Below are 16,988 nucleotides of genomic sequence, written 5' to 3' on the forward strand. Positions count from 1 at the left end.
GACAGTAAAATAGTAACCCCTTGACTTAATGCCCCCTTGCCTATGACTGTAAACTATGATCAAAACATATATGGCCCATCTCTGTCATTCATGATCTAAGATTAGGCCAGAGGTTGAGCAGTTGTTACTGAGATGCCTCAATGCTACTAACCCAACACTGTTTTGCTTTGTGTACATGAACAATACTAGCATTTTGCAAATATGACAGACTGGGATTGAAACCTGGGTCTCTAGTGTGCTTGTGGACTGTGTTAGCCCGATGAGCTGAAGCCTAGGCATTAACTTGGGGAACTAACACTTGTCTTCAGGACAGGTGTCAGTGCAAAGTTACTCACTCATCACGAATCTCATAGCAAAAGGTCTGAATACTTATGTAAATAAGGTATTTCTGTTTTTTTCTCATTTTTAATACATTTGCAAACATTTCTAAAAACCTGTTTTCGCTTTTGTCATCATGGAGTATTGTGTGTAGATTGATGAGGACATTATTTTTTATTTCATCCATGTTAGAATAAGGCTGTAACGTAACAAAATGTGGAAAAAGTCAAGGGGTCTGAATACTTTCCGAAGGCACAGTAACACTTGTCGTGAATGTTTAAGTGATTTTAATGGCATGGGAGTTCAATGTCCAGTTCCCAGCATAGTGTTTGTACTGAGACGTGAGGTGCAGTGAGAGTGACTTATTTTCTCCTATCTGCCATTTGAGTCGATAGAACAGGACAAGCTGAAACCTACCTGGTGTCTGTCTACAGTACTAGGTGCAAAACGTACAGCAGTGTAAGCACAGTGTAACAGTGATAGGTACTACAGTAACAGCATTACTTGGTTACAATGGATTGTAACAAGTATTATTCGAACATAATCTGGTTGAAACTACCCGCGGGGGGGGGGGGGGGGGGGGGGGTGCAAAGTGCACCTTAATGAGTTGTGTCTATCCCACAGAAGCACTTCAATGGAAACGAAACATAAAACACACCCATGTTTCTGCCTGCGATCTGACTAAAGAGTAGCAATCATTTACGACTGTGAGGAATCCAGTGATGTCACTTTTTTTCCGAACATCATTAAACAAAGCTAAAGAGATGGCAACGTGTAACCATAACAGGTAAGAAAGAAAGACACCGTATTTTCATTCAATAAAGACAACATGGTACTTTTACATGAAACTGATAGACAGGGTCATAGACAGGGTCATAGACAGGGTCATAGACAGGGTGATAGAAAGGGTGATAGACAGGGTCATAGACAGGGTGATAGACAGGGTGATAGACAGGGTGATAGACAGGGTCATAGATAGGGCGATAGACAAGGTGATAGACAGGGTCATAGACAGGGTCATAGACAGGGTCATAGACAGGGTGATAGGCAGGGTCATAGACAGGGTCATAGATAGGGCGATAGACAAGGTGATAGACAAGGTGATAGACAGGGTCATAGACAGGGTCATAGACAGGGTGATAGGCAGGGTCATAGACAGGGTCATAGATAGGGTGATAGACAGGGTGATAGACAGGGTGATAGACAGGGTGATAGACAGGGTCATAGATAGGGTCATAGACAGGGTGATAGACAGGGTGATAGATAGGGTGATAGATAGGGTGAAGAAATGTGACATACTGTATGCAGTAGCCTACACGGTATTGGTTTATGTAATGATTTTGACTGTGGTCAGTGCTGTGTCCAAATGGTTTCTCAGGCCTTGTTACAAGCCTTTTTTTTCACGAGCCTGCTTTTTGAGCTGTTTCTTCAGCGCTAGGAGGTCCATGTAGAGAATACGGTCCAGAACTGTCGAAGCACACAGGATTCCTCCGTGCAGAGCACCGGCCATCCCGTTACAGAACACGTCCTGGCCTGGGGTTCAGAACAAGACAAACAAAGGGTTTGCTGATATGAAAACTACTAACAGTAGGTTTGAACAATGTGTCTAGAATAGATCAGAAATAGTATTATCTATGGTAGCACCTTAAAATGACTTTCAGTTCTTGCATGTTACGCTGCTGAGTAACTCATAGAACTGCCACCGTCAAGCATCACCTTGTGCCTTTGTGACCAATGTACTCAAAAACAACTCAAATACTACCACAGTGACCCATTTCTTTCTCACCGGTGAGGTAGAGTCCCTTGACCGGGGTGGGGGGCCGGGTTCTGGCCACCGTCTCCGGGCTGAAGCGGTCCAAGTTGTGTTCAGCCCCATACATCTCCCCACGTGGGGCGCCCAAGTAGTGCATGTTGGTCAGGGGAGTGGAAGCCTCCATATACACCACCTATAGCGAGACACAAGGTACCCAGTGAGAAAACTCGGTTGAAAGACGGTTTTTCAACATCTTTCAACCAAAAATACGTATTTTCAACACCTTGTGCTGGTAGGTACAGAGACAGCCAGCAGGTATGAGACATTACAATTGGATGACATTATTGCCTCAAAGAAGACTTGATTCCAAGCACAATGGGTGTGATAACGAATTATAATGCCTCTTTGGATTGTCAAAGAAACTCTACTCTACTGTATACATCAGTAAATTGAACATGACCGTGTATTTTGCTCAAATTACGCGATATTTTCAAAGTACCTTATCCCTAAGCTGAGGGAAGACAACCAGTGCCCAGTCTAGGAGCTCCTTGGCCATGCTCATCTTCAGGTCTTCGTAATCGGGCCCTCTCTTGTTTATCTTGGTATCTTTCCAGTCCTCAAACCACTCAAACTTGGCCATGGTCAACAGAGTCATACAGGACTTCCCTGTTGGGAGGTGGAGAGAGAGTCTTAGAACACAATCATTTGAGCTATAAAAACTCTTTCTCATAGTTAATACGTGAATCTATTTCCTTTTTTTGGGGGGGGTTGTGAAAATCGACCTTCAGCAGCACTGAAGTACCGTTCATCACTGCTCATCTCAAATGTTTCATTCGATATATTTACACTTTACTCTGTCTTTTCGGTGTTTCTGTTGGTGTGATAGGTGCTCTATGAATTTCAAATACGGCGTTATATTCCATATAGGAAGGGTTTCACGGTTGGTCTACAGCTGTTGTTTTTACGAAGCATGTGACAAATGAAATTGGATTGATTTATCATTGGTGCGGGTGTGTGTTGTTGAGGCTGCTACCTGGATGGCGGGTACCGGAGGTGGGGTCTTTGGCAGAGGGGGAATGAATGAACATCATGGGGATGTTCCCCACCACCTCCTCTCGGCTCAGAGAGCTGTAGCGCTCCATCCTACAATCAAAACACGACACGTACGCTGAAATAAGTCTACATGTGATTTAAAAGTGAAGGCAAGTAATACTGTGGTTAGGCCCTCAAAGTGCAAGGGATTTCACAAAGTGCAGTTCATTTCATTTAATTTTCTCGGCACATACCGGAGTAAGTAATTAAGGCCTAGAGCACTCATTTGGCGTGGAAACATTTTGATTTCATTTATCTGTGTATTATATGATTTAATTCTGATTTGTCAGGGGATGCTGCAGCACCCTCAGCACCCCTACTTCCCACGGCTACGGGTGTCACACCTTTCCCCCATCCCTAGCAAACACAGCTCATGAAACAAGTTGCATTCTACACTGAAGATCGTGATTAGCTGATTACTGGAGTCAGGCGTTTTAGCTGGGGCTGGCTGGGGCAAAAGTGTGACACCAATCAGGCCCCCCAATGACTGGAGTTGCACATCCCTGAATGAAATAGAACACAATAGAACACAAATGTCGTACTATATTTCGCTCCAGAACGAACAAAGACCAAATGAACGAGCGAGTGACAGAATCAAAGAGAATACAATTCAAGAGACCCGCTACTGTACTAACAGTGTGTCCAGGTCGTTTTCTTTGTACATCCAGTAGTTCATAGAGGTGATGCCCAGCTCCTCCTTCGTGCCGTCCAGACCCACAAACACCAGGAAGTTGCCCATTCCATGCTGCATCCTCCCCAGCAGGGCCTGGACGTCTGGGAACATAGAACAAATCTGATTAGTCCAAATCAGTCCAACACTGTCTACTCATCACGTTTCCTCATGTTTCAACCTGTTTCAGTTTAAAGTTCAGCATGGCTAGAGTTCAATACAATTCATGACCGCCCCCACTCACCCGGCTTGGCCTGTATCTCTGGGGGCAGGAACTTCTCAAAGGTGTTGAAGATGCCAGCGTTGGAGATGACCACTGGAGCCAACACCTCCACCTCCTCCTGACCTTTCCTCACCGTCACACCTGACAACCAGGGGTCAACCAGAGGTCAGTGGACATAGACCAACAACTCACTTTGCAACGAGTCTAATGTAACGCCAAAGATTCCCATGGAAGACGGTCAACAGTAAGCATATCTAATAGTACAATGAGTCATTGATTTAGTGCTTTCCCCCCGGAACTAGATACTGACCATACGCTGAGCCCTCCTCATTCAGAAGGACCGTCTGTACAGGGGCTCTGACCAGCACAGCGCCACCTGCCTTCCGGATGACTGGGATGATGTGGAAGGCGATCTCACTGGCCCCTCCAATGGGGTAGTAGGCTCCCCTCTTATAGTGCTGCAGCAGTAGAGTATTCATTAGGAAACTGGATTCCTTAGGGGGAACACCTACCAGCAGGGGAAACAGTTACATTTCACATTAGAGCAGGGGTTGCCAACCTTTTTCCCCCAGGGACCCCCAAACCACTACATTACAGAACATGCAGAGAGAGAGAGAAATGTAACCACATGCTCTACATCCAAGAAGGACAGAAGAGCACTCAATTGTGTGTTCTAGGACTATGTTGTAAACTAGCAAGAGTGTGTCAGTTCAGTTCGGAAAATAGTTGTCCATTGAAAAAGTATTGGAATTCACCCTGGGAGTGGATGTGTACAGGGACTGACCATAGAAGAGGTATGCGGAGAGGGCGTGCAGGTCTTTGTTCTTGGTCAGAGTGGCCATCTTCTCTGTGTGTTTGGTGATGGCCATGCGGAACACTGAGGAGATGCGCTCTAATAGGCCGGTCCGAGCCAGGAAGTCTACCAGCCACATGGGCATCATCTTGAGGCCGGCCAGGAGATTGATACGACGAGCTGCCTTCTGCAGCATGGGGGTGACATGAGAGGGGTTATGATCACACACACACACGCAAACACACACACATGCATGCACACGCACGCACACACACGCGCGCACACACACACACACACGCACACGCACATGCACACACACACACAGTACCTTCATATACTTGAAATATTCATTCAAGGCCTCCACGTCATCAGGAAACTGCCTCTTCAGGCTCTCTGCCATCTCCGTCTTCCCAGAGAGGATGTGGTAGTCCCTGCGGTCTTCACCCTGACCTAGGATCAGTGTGTCAAAGTGCTGCTCCAACCTGTTGAACTGGATCTGGCCCTCACTGATCTGGTCCAGGGCCACACGAAACATGCTGTTCTCATGGAGCTGGCCCAGGTAGTGGATCCCTGACAGAGGGAGGGGGTAGAGGTGGTGAGAGAATATTTGCTGGATCATTTGTGCATGTATTAGAAGCTTATCCTGCCCAATGATCCTCCCTTATGACTGTGCCTAGATTGAGTTCATCAAACACCACTCGCCATTTCATTTTGCTTATTAATCTCTGCAGCCCTGAACCAACTCTTGCGTGGAGCACTGGCCTCTGGCCGTCTGTCACCACTCACCAGAGACTACTTTTCGCTTTGTAAATTCTCAATGAAACAAGTTCTGCTTTTTCACCGAGATTAACAAACACGAATAACCTTACTAGCCCGAACAACTTGAGTTATATGCACTTTAATGCCTCATTGAGTGTGGTCCATGGGCGGTTCTGTCACAGTGGCTCTTACCTACGTCAAACTCAAAGCCCTGGTTCTCAAAGGTGTGAGTGCACCCCCCAGCCTGGTCATGCTGCTCTAGAACCACAACCCTCTTCCCTGCTTTGGCTAGAACCGCTGCTGCTGTCAGCCCCCCGATACCGCTGCCAATCACTATAGCGTCAAGGTTCTCCGGGACACGGTCCACTCTGAAACCTGGAAATGGTGATAGGGGGGGGGGGGGGTTAATATCATCATAGATATAGGCAGAAAAGAGGATATCCTATTCGTAAAAGTTGCTCGGTTCATTTTCACATGTTGGCGTTGAAGTCGATTCTAAAAAAACAATCACTCAGAATAACATCAGTGTGATTTAGACAGACAATCCCCGGGGAGTCGACCATCTAATTGGGAAGACCGGCGGAAGCGTCAGGCAACGTGGATGCACTTTTTCCTTTTTCCTCATCCACTCACACACATAAAAATGTTTTTTAAGGAATGGTGAACTCAAATGTAATATTTCCAGGAGCTGCTACGTTTGTCACACCATGCACATGCCTCACACCCGTTGTTTTAATATTTCATTCAAATGCTTAGGTCATATTTGTAACCCTTGTCAATTTAGGGTATTGCTGTCAAATAACCATTAATTGTTTAAGCACATAATGTTGATGCCTACATTATATTAGATATGGCCTTGTCAGACATCAACACAACAGTAACAGATCACATTTGACATTATATGTATACAGTAACCCAATCCAGAGATGGATATATTCCTGTCTCTTCTATTCATAGCACGGCGTCATTTTCAACAGCAGTTCAAAAACACAGCTAACTAATTCCCCCATCTTACTTAGTCAAAATGTCAGCAAACCTAGCATCATCAACAACATTGAGTCCTGTAACCATTGACAACTCACCTTTCTTCAGCACATCATCTCTCTGCTTCTTGTCGGTCACCAATGGCCCCGGTGGTCGCAGGCACTCCTGGGAAAAGACCCTCTTTCTCTTGGAATAATTTAGAATGTAGACGGTCACCCAGGCCACCGCCAAAGCAGTGAATACACCAAACAGCACTGGCCACATCCTGGACAGTTCGGCAGGAGGTTAGAGGCACAGGAAGCACGGGTCTCTGTCACGTCCTGAAGGAAACACCTACGCTTGTTGGAACTGTTTTTAAGTATTGTGCTTGTTGGTTGGTAGATGGCTGAATGTCCTGAGCTGGAAATATCCTTAAGACACCTGGCCACCTTAGACCTACAAAGGCAAAGAGATTCCCTGTCTGTTGCGGAAGAGACTGAAGGTTGAAGCAGTTGGGGGAACTGAGGGATGGAAAGAAAGAAGAGAATGATATATATAACACAGATGATTAAATCATCTAAATCACCCACCATTTGTGCTTTGGCCTTTGGGGATGAGGAGTGACAATGGGCAGGGCTCTTAGAAACACAGGGGAACTGTTTCCATCAGTATTATCTGACGAGGCATTGATAATCTAATATTTGATGCTAGTTTCATTGAATATCAGTTGGAACAATCCATTCTTTTTAGTGACAGTGGAAAATGGTGTCAGATGAGGTCATTATGGCGTGGAATGCATATCCTCCTGATAGGCCTACCAATAGTACGTTATCATGTGCTTGGGCTACCACACGTGTTCTTAACACTGGAAAACCCTGGCACGTGGGCCTAAAAAGTGGGAGAGTTTCTGCTGTTTCTTAAACCCCCTAATAAATGTAGCTTTAATGGGATGCTATGGGGTGGCAGGTAGTCTAGTGGTTAGAACGTTGGGCCAGTAACCGAAAGGTTGCTAGATGGAATCCCCCGAGGTGACAAGGTTAAAACAAACATCTGCTGTTCTGCCCCCGAACAAGGCGGTTCTGTTCCTAGACCGTCATTGTAAATAAGAATTTGATATTAACTAACATGCCTAGTTAAATAAAGGTTAAATAAAAAAATTGATCCTTCCACAGAATCAGACGGCAATTTGGTCTCATTGATTTTAAGCATTTAATTGTGCGCATCATCAAATGCATAGTTCATTTTCCTTTAAACAATACACTGTTACTGTAGTTAGCGTTTGCCTCTAGTCTATTGTCTATCTACATTCACAGTCTGTCATTTACAGTACATCTAGAAACTGTGACTGATACACAGTCAAATACAGAGGCATCTTGAAATTGTTCAATCATGAATTCATCTAATTGAAATCTCCAAACTCATATTCTTGGTGTTTGAAAATGCCATGGATACATGTGAGCATCATGGAATGTAGAAACCATACTAAAAATAAGAGCCCATGACCTTACACTCATCGGGAGTACACAAACTTGTCATTGTTGTGTGTCGTGTGTCATTCCTCTGGAGTTTCCAGGGTCATATTTATTAGGGCACATTATAGCTAAATGTTTCGCAACAGAAAACAAAAAAACAAGCGTATCCTATTGGAGAAGTAGTACATCCTCAGTCTGTTTTCTTCTGTTTCGTGTCTAGTGCCTTTAGCTTTCTCTTTCCCAAACGAATTATCACCAAATTTCCCAAAGCCTGGGGTGCATCAATTTCAACTGACCCAATAGACCACGCATCCTGTACTACTGCATCACAAGGTCCTCTGTTGCGAAAGTGTAATAAAGAGGTCTGCCCAGTTGAACAAGTAAAACGGCTCCAGAGTTTTACTTGATGGGTTCCTTGCTGTTGGTTACCCAGAAGGCCTGATGAATGGCTCCAGAAGGCCTTCTTTGTAACCAACATCAAGCAACCCATCGTGTAAAAATCTGGAGATGTTTTTTGTCAAATTGGTGTGTACTGTACTGTACAGCAGACCTGGGTGGAAATAGTATTTTTTTATTTTTATAAAATAGAAAGAAGGCTTTTGACACATCAAAAACAAATATAAAAAGTGCCCGTGTGGTCACATAAATAAAGGTGGTACTTACAGTCTATCTGTCATGCACATCTCTCTGTGTATCTACATGCTCTCTTCAAATTATTTGAATGTTTTATGTTCACACCTCAGCGTCTTGCGTTTTTGAAATGATAGAAAAAAGAAATACTCAACAGTAGGTGTCAAAAAGGGTTTCAACTTGAACTCGCCGTACAAAAAATAGAATTTGGTAATAAAAATAGAATTTGGGGAATAAGACAGCTGGCTCCCTTTGAGTGTGTGTGTGTGTGTGTGTGTGTGTGTGTGTGTGTGTGTGTGTGTGTGTGTGTGTGTGTGTGTGTGTGTGTGTGTGTGTGTGTGTGTGTGTGTGTGTGAATTCTGAATGTCCATTTAATGATTCATGTAAACATAGACAAACTACTGCTGACCTAAAGAATCAATGTAGCGAACATGATTATGGTTAAGACACTCTGCAACCACACGAATGCACGCACACACAGACACACACACATGCACACACACACACCAGAATCACATAATGTCCAAACAAGAAAATCCTTGACGTTTTGTCGACAAATTTCCAAAAGCAATATGTACACAGCAAAAAGAATGCTGTCAGTTCAGTCTTATGTATGGGGTCCAAAGGTCAGAGGTCCAGAGGTCACTGTGATGATGAGCCAGACAGTATCCTCGGATGTCTTGTGTTGACGAATGAGAGAACAAGTGTTCAACACCAGCCTCTTGTCCTTCTGTCTCTCACTAGAAGACCCAAGTGACTGGGACCCACTGCTGGGTAGCAGAGACCTTCTCCAGAGCTGCCTTCAGGTTCCTGTAGCTCTCGTCCAGGTTGTCGTTGATGATGGTGAGGTCAAAGTAGTGTCCGTAGGCCGTCTGGATACGGGGGCTCTCGTCCACTGTTCTCTTTAGCTCTGAGTCCTACAGAGAACAAAGACGGAGGTTGATAGAACTTAGAGTAACAGGAAGGGAAGAGGCCCCGCACAAGCTAATTAGTTATGTTTATGAGGCGCCAATAGCTACGAACCTGGCGGTTCAGACATGTAGCTATTGAGCAACGTTTGGGCGTTTCAGCTTTACAGCAAGTTGTGGCCTTGGGTCTATAACGTTCTAGCGGTGCAAAGCATAGTTCTACCTGAACTAGTCATGTTCACTGTTGCTATTTGAATATATAAATGATAGAATAACACTATTGTACCCAGATAAAGTCAGAATACATCCTGCATCAAGAAACGTATTATGATCATCAGACGAATGACTGTCGTCACTGAACAACGATGTGACATCGTTTACTTCTGACATTTCTGACAGTGTTGTCGGCAAAGACACGTCCTGATTCGTCCGTCTGCATTTGTTCAGGCTTGTGATTGGATAGCTCCAAGTTCAAATGGGTTCATACAGTTCGAACTTTCTAGTTTTGACTTTTTTTCCCACTTGTACTTTTTCAAAAATCTAACTTCACAGATGTACAGTATAAAGAACCATCTGAAGATCTATTAAATGTGGCTCACTCATTTTTGACAACAAAAAAATCAGTTGTGTGAATTTGGATGGATGTCCTTTAGTTGGTGGGCCATTCTTGATACACACGGGAGACAGCGTGAAAAACCCAGCAGCATTGCAGTTCTTGACACAAATCAATGTGCCTGGCACCTACTACCATGCCCCGTTCAAAGGCACTTAAATGTTTTGTCTTTCCCATTCACCCTCTGAATGGCACACATACACAATCTATGTCTCAATTGTTCCAAGGCTTAAAAATCCTTCTTTAACTGTTCTTTAACTGTGTCTTTAACTGTGCCCCTTCATCTACACTGATTGATGTGGATTTAACAGGTGACGTCAATAAGGGATCATAGCTTTCACCTGGTCAGACTATGTCATGGAAAGAGCAGGTGTCCTTAATGTTCTGTATACTCAGTGTATAATGGCTAAACAAAGTGAGGCATGTTGGTCTTCCTGAATGAAAGACATAGTCAGTAGCTGTCAGTCATTATCCATTCAGTCATTATCCTCTGTTTGGCTTCACCCTAGTGCGCATCGTCAGCTGCTTGGTGACGACTCCAGTCTCGATGGCCGACTGGTTCATGGCCTGGAGGACCTCAAAATCAGGGGCCTCGATGAACACCACGTAAGGCAGGAACTCAGACGTCCACAGTACCTTCAAGGCCTGGAAGTAGTGCAAGGAAAACCATGTCTGTAAGAGGTACCAATGTCTATAACGGTTAGAACCCTGAATTCACCCATATAGGGCTCCAGATTGGGGTGTGAGAGGTCACAATGTGGCCAATCGCTCCTACCTGAGGATTGGCATCCAGTACACAGATGCGACCGGCCTCCACCACCTCATGGATGGAGTCCATCTTGGTGCCGTAGAGATTGCCGTCGTACTCGCCATGCTCCAGGTAGCGACCGTTCTTGATGTCTGCCTCCATCTTGCTCCGCGAGGTGAAGGCATACATCTGGCCATCCCGCTCCCCTAACTTTGGCTTTCTGGAGGTGTCTGGAGGAGACAAGAATATCATCTACATTTTAGTTATTTAGCAGACAATCTTATCCAGAGCGACTTGCTGGAAACTATTTCAACAATCACTAGTTACTGTATGAAGGTGTCCTAACACAATGGATTCAATCCAAAAATCCAAAGAACATTCTTGGATTGTCAGAACTCTACATCAACAGCTAGCTTTAGCATGTTAGCATTTTTGTTGTTGTTGTTAATTAGTTGGAAAGTTAGCGTTAGCAACACTCACGGGGGATGGTGGTGCCGTAGTGCTGTGGGTCAGACAGCAGCAGTTTGTTCTTCAGGCTGCGTCGGCCCACTCCCAAAGCACCAATCAGAACCAACGTCTTCCTGCGGAACGGAGGCACCTTGGCAACATCCTCATAGATCAGTAACTCATGCCTGTCAAACTCTAAGAGATAGAGAAATAGAGAGAGAAAGAGAGAGAGAGACAGAGAGAGAGAGAGAGAGAGAGAGAGAGAGAGAGAGAGAGAGAGAGAGAGAGAGAGAGAGAGAGAGAGAGAGAGAGTGAGAGAGAGGGTGAATAAAAACAATGACAGATAAAGCCAGAGAAATACAGTGACAAATTTATAGCATTCTCAGTATTCATAGAATTCCCACCTGCATTCTTAGTGGTTAGATACATCATCTTTTTCTTCTTGTTCTTTCCCGCCACTCCAGTACAAAGGTTTCCTGTCACAATAACACACATGTAAACAACGATGATCCCATACAAAAATAATCCCACACAAACATGATCCCATACAAACTCCATCTATCCACATGCATCCACAGGTATTCACATGGTTTTCTTATTGATCATTAATTTGATTTTTACACTAGGGGGCAGTATATAACAATGCCAAGTAGAGATCATGGGTACAAAAAGATGGAAACATTCCGAAATGGACCTGGGGCTTTCCCACCCGGAACCAATATGCATAAATATTTGTTACTAGGGGGCAGTATTTTCATTTTTGGAAAAAGAACGTTCCCGTTTTAAACGGGATATTTTGTCAGGACAAGATGCTAGAATATGCATATAATTGACAGCTTCGGATAGAAAACACTCTAACGTTTCCAAAACTGTAAAGATATTGTCTGTGAGTATAACAGAACTGATGTTGCAGGCGAAAGCCTGAGAAAAATCCAATCCGGAAGTGCCCCAGGTTTTGAAAGCTCTGCGTTCCAATGAGTCCCTATTGAGCTGTGAATGTGCCATCAACGAGCTTACGCTTTCTACGTATTCCCCAAGGTGTCTACAGCATTGTGACGTAGTTTTACGCATTTATGTTGAAGAATAGCCGTAGGCGGCTACATTGCGTAAGTGGTCACATGGTGGCTCCGAGAGAGATTCTCGCGTAAAATACAGAGGTAGCCATTACTCCAATCGGTCCTACTGAAAAACGAATTGTCCCGACGGATATATTATCGAATAGATATTAGAAAAACACCTTGAGGATTGATTCTAAACAACGTTTGCCATGTTTCTATCGATATTATGGACCTAATTTGGAATATTTTTCGCCGTTTTCGTGACTGCAATTTCAGGGCGATTTCTCAGCCAAACGTGAAGAACAAACGGAGCTATTTCGCCTACAAAAATAATATTTTGGGAAAAAATTAGCTTTGGCTATCTACCTGGGAGTCTCGTGAGTGAAAACATCCGAAGTTCATCAAAGGTAAACAATTTAATTTGATTGCTTTTCTGATTTTCGTGACAAGGTTGACTGCTGCTAGCAAGGCATAATGCTATGCTAGTCTATGATAAACTTACACAAATGCTTGTCTAGCTTTGGCTGTAAAGCATATTTTGAAAATCTGAGATGACAGGGTGATTAACAAAATGCTAAGCTGTGTTCCAATATATTTCACTTGTGATTTTCATGAATAGGAAGATTTTCTAGGAAGATTTATGTCCGTTGCGTTATGCTAATTAGTGTCAGGCGATGATTACGCTCCCGGACCCGGGTTTGAGAGTCACAAGAAGTTAAATAAAGAGACCCGTTCTGAACGGACCCGAGGACAACTAGACCCATTCAGTATAGACCTGGTTGCTGACTCGATCCGAGTAAGGGAAACAGCAGAAAAGTGAAGTTTTGAATCTACTTTATTAACCCGGAGCTGATCACGCAAAGAGGGAGAGGAGGGAGAGGTGTCGCTCTAGCAGGTGTGGGAGGGAGTGTGTTAAGGGTGGAGGGAGGAAGAGACGAGAGATATTAACCAACAAAGCCGACTTGTGCTATAGCAAGCTAATAGCTGCAATAGCTAGGTTAATTATCATCTAATACAATTACGTAGTACCAGTCTTGACTGCATCAAAACGGGAGAAGCTAGTTAAGCTAGCTAGATAGATAGGAAGGCTAATTGAGGCTGCAGTGATTGAGGTTTCTCGTCCTACAACTACAAATAACAACAACTCCATTCAGAATATTAAGTACCAGCCTAACCGTTGACTCATGGTTGTTCCATCTTCCATTGATTAGATATCTCATAACTTTTGCCACGGAGGCTCTATGACGCTTTGATGACTTACGATTGGCCAACAACAAGCTACAAGTGATACTATCGTGAAAAGAGTGGCAGCATAAATTATACAATTTATCTCTCTCTACTGCAGCAGTCGCCTTTCGGGTATGTACGGGTCCTTTCAGACAAGTCAGTTCAAATGAAACATACCCAAAGACCCCTGACAATCATATCATATCAGATCCGACCCAGACCCGTGACATTATTTACAATTCTGGATCTGGACCCACTCGGGTCTCTGTATTCTGTACCTCACCCATCATTCCCCTCTACATAAGCTACACATCTAGGATCTGACGATGTGGCTCATATTAAATGCTGTCTGTTCATTAGTGATGAGTGAGACAGACAGACAGACAGACAGACAGACAGACAGACAGACAGACAGACAGACTGAGTTCATAAGAGTTATGAAGAGTTAATAAGGTGGGCTCCACTGGTAGGGCTGTTGGGTGACTGTATGACTGCCACACCACCAGCTATGAGTCATGACCGCAGTAAAATTCCATTTGACCTTTGAGTGATGGTTATCTCCTTCTATGCACTCTAGACACGCTTTGGTTGTACCCAACATGTTTGTGCAGTTATCCAATTATTTTTTAAATTCACTTTTATTTAACTAGGCAATTAAGAACTAATTCTTATTTACAATGACGGCCTACCGTGGAACAGTGGGTTAACTGCCTTGTTCAGGTGCAGAACGACATATTTTGACCCTGTCAGCTCGGGGATGTGATCCAGCAACCTTTCGGTTACTTGCCCAACACTCTAACAACTAGGCTACCTCCCGCCCGAATACATAGCCTTCTGAAAAATGAAACAAATGAAATAAAACTGATTTAAGATGTCTGCTATACTGTGACATTGCACTGGTCCTACCTGGGGGGGCTAGCTCCACGTCTCTCTTGACAAAGGCTTTTCTCTTCTCCTCCAGCAGCTGACTGGGGATCAGCCCAGCACTGCCTCCCTCCACACAACGACGAGCCTGACAGACCCACAGGATGAACCTCTCATCAATACTTAGACCCACCAGCACACACACGTTTACCGATAGGAACGAGTAGCCAAATATAGAGGTGATAGTATTGACAGCTGAAGCAATGCACAAAACAATGTGTTACATACAGTACAGTACATGGCAAAATAATCCCTATGCACCCACCTGCCACCAGTTGAGGTCATCCTGATTGACGATCTGCAGGATGTCACCGGTGTAGAACTTAAGCCCCGCCTCTTTACACGGGATCAGGTTGTCATTGGCCGGGTCATAGTCATAGTGACACTTGACAAACACTTGTGGGGAACAGGAAGCCGACACATCCAGATGGTTACGAGTCTGTTACTGTTGGATAGTGTTGAACATTTCGTGCCAAATTCAAAAAGGAGAAGCTTGAGTCGTGCACATTTCCAACTTGCAAAGTCTACATTTAAACTTAAATACATCTGCACATCTATCACTCCAGTGTTTAATTGCTATGTTGTAATTATTTCGCCACTATGACCTATGCATTGCCTTACCTCCGTTATCCTTCCTCATTTGCACACACTGTATAGACCTTTCCTATTGTGTTATTGACTGTATGTTTGTTTAATCCATGTGTAACTCTGTGTTGTTGTCTGTGTCGCACTGCTTTGCTTTATCTTGGCCAGGTCGCAGTTATAGACCACCAGCCACAGAGAAGAGAGAAGATAAAAGGGAAGAAATCCCCCCAAAATGACATAAAGGGATTACTCAGCCCCCTCTGCCTGGTGGTATCCATGACAACCAGAGGGGGTGAACACTAGCAGGCAATGTGACACTGTCATAATCCACCCCTCAAAGTATATATTCTTAGAGCCAGTGAATGATGTGCAAACTGTGTAGTAGATTGAAGATCAGTGCATTTACCTACCACAGGGCACTAGATGAGTATTTGGGTACAATAGCGGGGACCTGTCTGTGGGGCTTATGGCTCGTCTGTCTGGAGGCATGGGGCTCTTGTTAAACCTGTCTGTTGAGCTGGTAGCATGCTGTTACAGTAAGTGTTGTGTATGTTAACCCTTACCTGTCCACTAGCAGTTTGTTAGGTCACACTTCATTTTGATAGTCTGGATTGTCCATCTGTAGATTCTCTACAATCAAAAAACGATCTGTTGATAAGCAACTCAGGTTACGGTTAGGGTTAGGTTTAGAATAAGGGTTAGGGTAAGGCTTTAAGGTTAGGGTAAGGCTTAAGGTTAAGGTAAGGGTTAAGTTAGGGTTAGGACAAGGGTTTACGTTATGGTTAGTAGATAGTTAGTTGAAATGTTACTGGTTGTCTGTTGAGCATCTACAGATGGGACTATCCCCTCCAAAATGTGTTATCGTTTGTTATTAACTCGTACTTTGTCTGGGGCCTTGGTACTTTATTGCTCGTACCTGTCCTGGCGCGTGGCCCTCCTGATAGCTGGGGAGGATCTTGAGCACCACGCTGCCACTGGCATCTTGCAGCATCTCCTGCAGCACCCTCGGGTCCTCACCCACCTCCTTCCCGTTCACCTCCTTGATGATGTCACCCGCGTGGAGGAGGCCCTGCTGGTCGATCATCCCTCCGTGGAGGATCCTGGCAATCACCAGCTCCCCCGCCTCCACACGGAAAGTCACGCCCTGAACAGGTTCAAAACATATAAACCAATGGGGATGTGTGGAGTGGGATGTTGCTGCTTTGGCACAAACTCTGTCCTCTCATCATTGTCCTTCTACAATGTCCAATATGTTCCATAAAATATCTAAAAATGACAAAATAATGAGAATTCCCTCTCCTGAAAAAAGGACATGAATGAGAATACACCACAATTTTACACTGTGGTTAAAACCCCTAGCCTGTTTGGGATTCAGCCAAAGGAGTAAGAGTTTACTAAAACACCTCAACTCTGGGTGCCATGCTATCTATAACAGATAGGTGATAGACAACGAGCAAGGTGGTACTAACCAGGTGTTCACCAGCTACTTTGCGGATGCCCACCATCCGGACAGTATCTGGGGGCACGGGCTGGTTGCTGACGGGGGGCTCCATGTAGGCACACACACCTGGGACGCCACCAAGTCATGGGTCTCCAGCAGAGACTGGGAACCAGTCGGCAGAGAAAGAACATTAGATTGACAGCAGACCGAGGCAATACTTCCTTAAGACTAAATAGTGTATTATGTGATGAAGGATGTGTCTACTCTGCACGTCCATGTAGGTGTATGTGTGCATTGATGTCCACATGAGTGTGTGGCTTAATGGGTATGGGTATGCGTGTGCACACTTGTGTGCGTCTGTGTG

At 44.4% G+C, this 16,988-nt stretch overlaps 2 protein-coding genes across 2 annotated transcripts in view; both read right to left on the reverse strand.

Annotated features, from left to right (window-relative positions):
• Nucleotides 1–473: 473 nt before the first annotated feature.
• LOC110485151 (all-trans-retinol 13,14-reductase) lies at nt 474–7,137 on the reverse strand. The gene is made up of 11 exons (XM_021556218.3): nt 6,691–7,137; nt 5,801–5,983; nt 5,178–5,419; nt 4,841–5,036; nt 4,367–4,564; nt 4,078–4,197; nt 3,799–3,937; nt 3,105–3,214; nt 2,571–2,737; nt 2,105–2,264; nt 474–1,851 (listed from the first exon to the last, which is right to left on the reverse strand). Exons 1-11 carry the CDS (start codon nt 6,854–6,856, stop codon nt 1,703–1,705), a joined length of 1,830 nt encoding a protein of 609 aa, XP_021411893.3. The 5' UTR covers nt 6,857–7,137; the 3' UTR covers nt 474–1,702.
• A 2,160-nt stretch (nt 7,138–9,297) lies between these two features.
• The window catches only part of LOC110486143 (MAGUK p55 subfamily member 2), a 36,430-nt gene continuing 28,739 nt past the window's right edge, over nt 9,298–16,988 (reverse strand). The window contains 11 exon segments of the mRNA XM_090196233.1: nt 9,298–9,590; nt 10,699–10,839; nt 10,970–11,172; nt 11,423–11,584; nt 11,794–11,865; nt 14,581–14,686; nt 14,864–14,994; nt 15,741; nt 16,100–16,327; nt 16,653–16,747; nt 16,750–16,786. Coding sequence (XP_090052359.1) covers nt 9,414–9,590; nt 10,699–10,839; nt 10,970–11,172; nt 11,423–11,584; nt 11,794–11,865; nt 14,581–14,686; nt 14,864–14,994; nt 15,741; nt 16,100–16,327; nt 16,653–16,747; nt 16,750–16,786 — 1,353 coding nt within the window. The 3' untranslated portion in view covers nt 9,298–9,413.

Source organism: Oncorhynchus mykiss, chromosome 13, assembly GCF_057628025.1.
Source record: "Oncorhynchus mykiss isolate SJ-2025 chromosome 13, ASM5762802v1, whole genome shotgun sequence".
NCBI lineage: Eukaryota > Metazoa > Chordata > Actinopteri > Salmoniformes > Salmonidae > Oncorhynchus > Oncorhynchus mykiss.

What these genes read in the sequence shown, in the direction of transcription:
- LOC110485151 (XM_021556218.3), bottom strand. Translation starts at nt 6,856, where the DNA reads ATGTGGCCAGTGCTGTTTGGTGTATTCACTGCTTTGGCGGTGGCCTGG. An exon ending in TGAGGAGGGCTCAGCGTATG is followed by an intron (nt 4,198 to 4,366) that starts GTCAGTATCTAG and finishes CCTGGTTGTCAG; the next exon opens with GTGTGACGGTGAGGAAAGGT. An exon ending in AGAGATACAGGCCAAGCCGG is followed by an intron (nt 3,938 to 4,077) that starts GTGAGTGGGGGC and finishes CTATGTTCCCAG; the next exon opens with ACGTCCAGGCCCTGCTGGGG.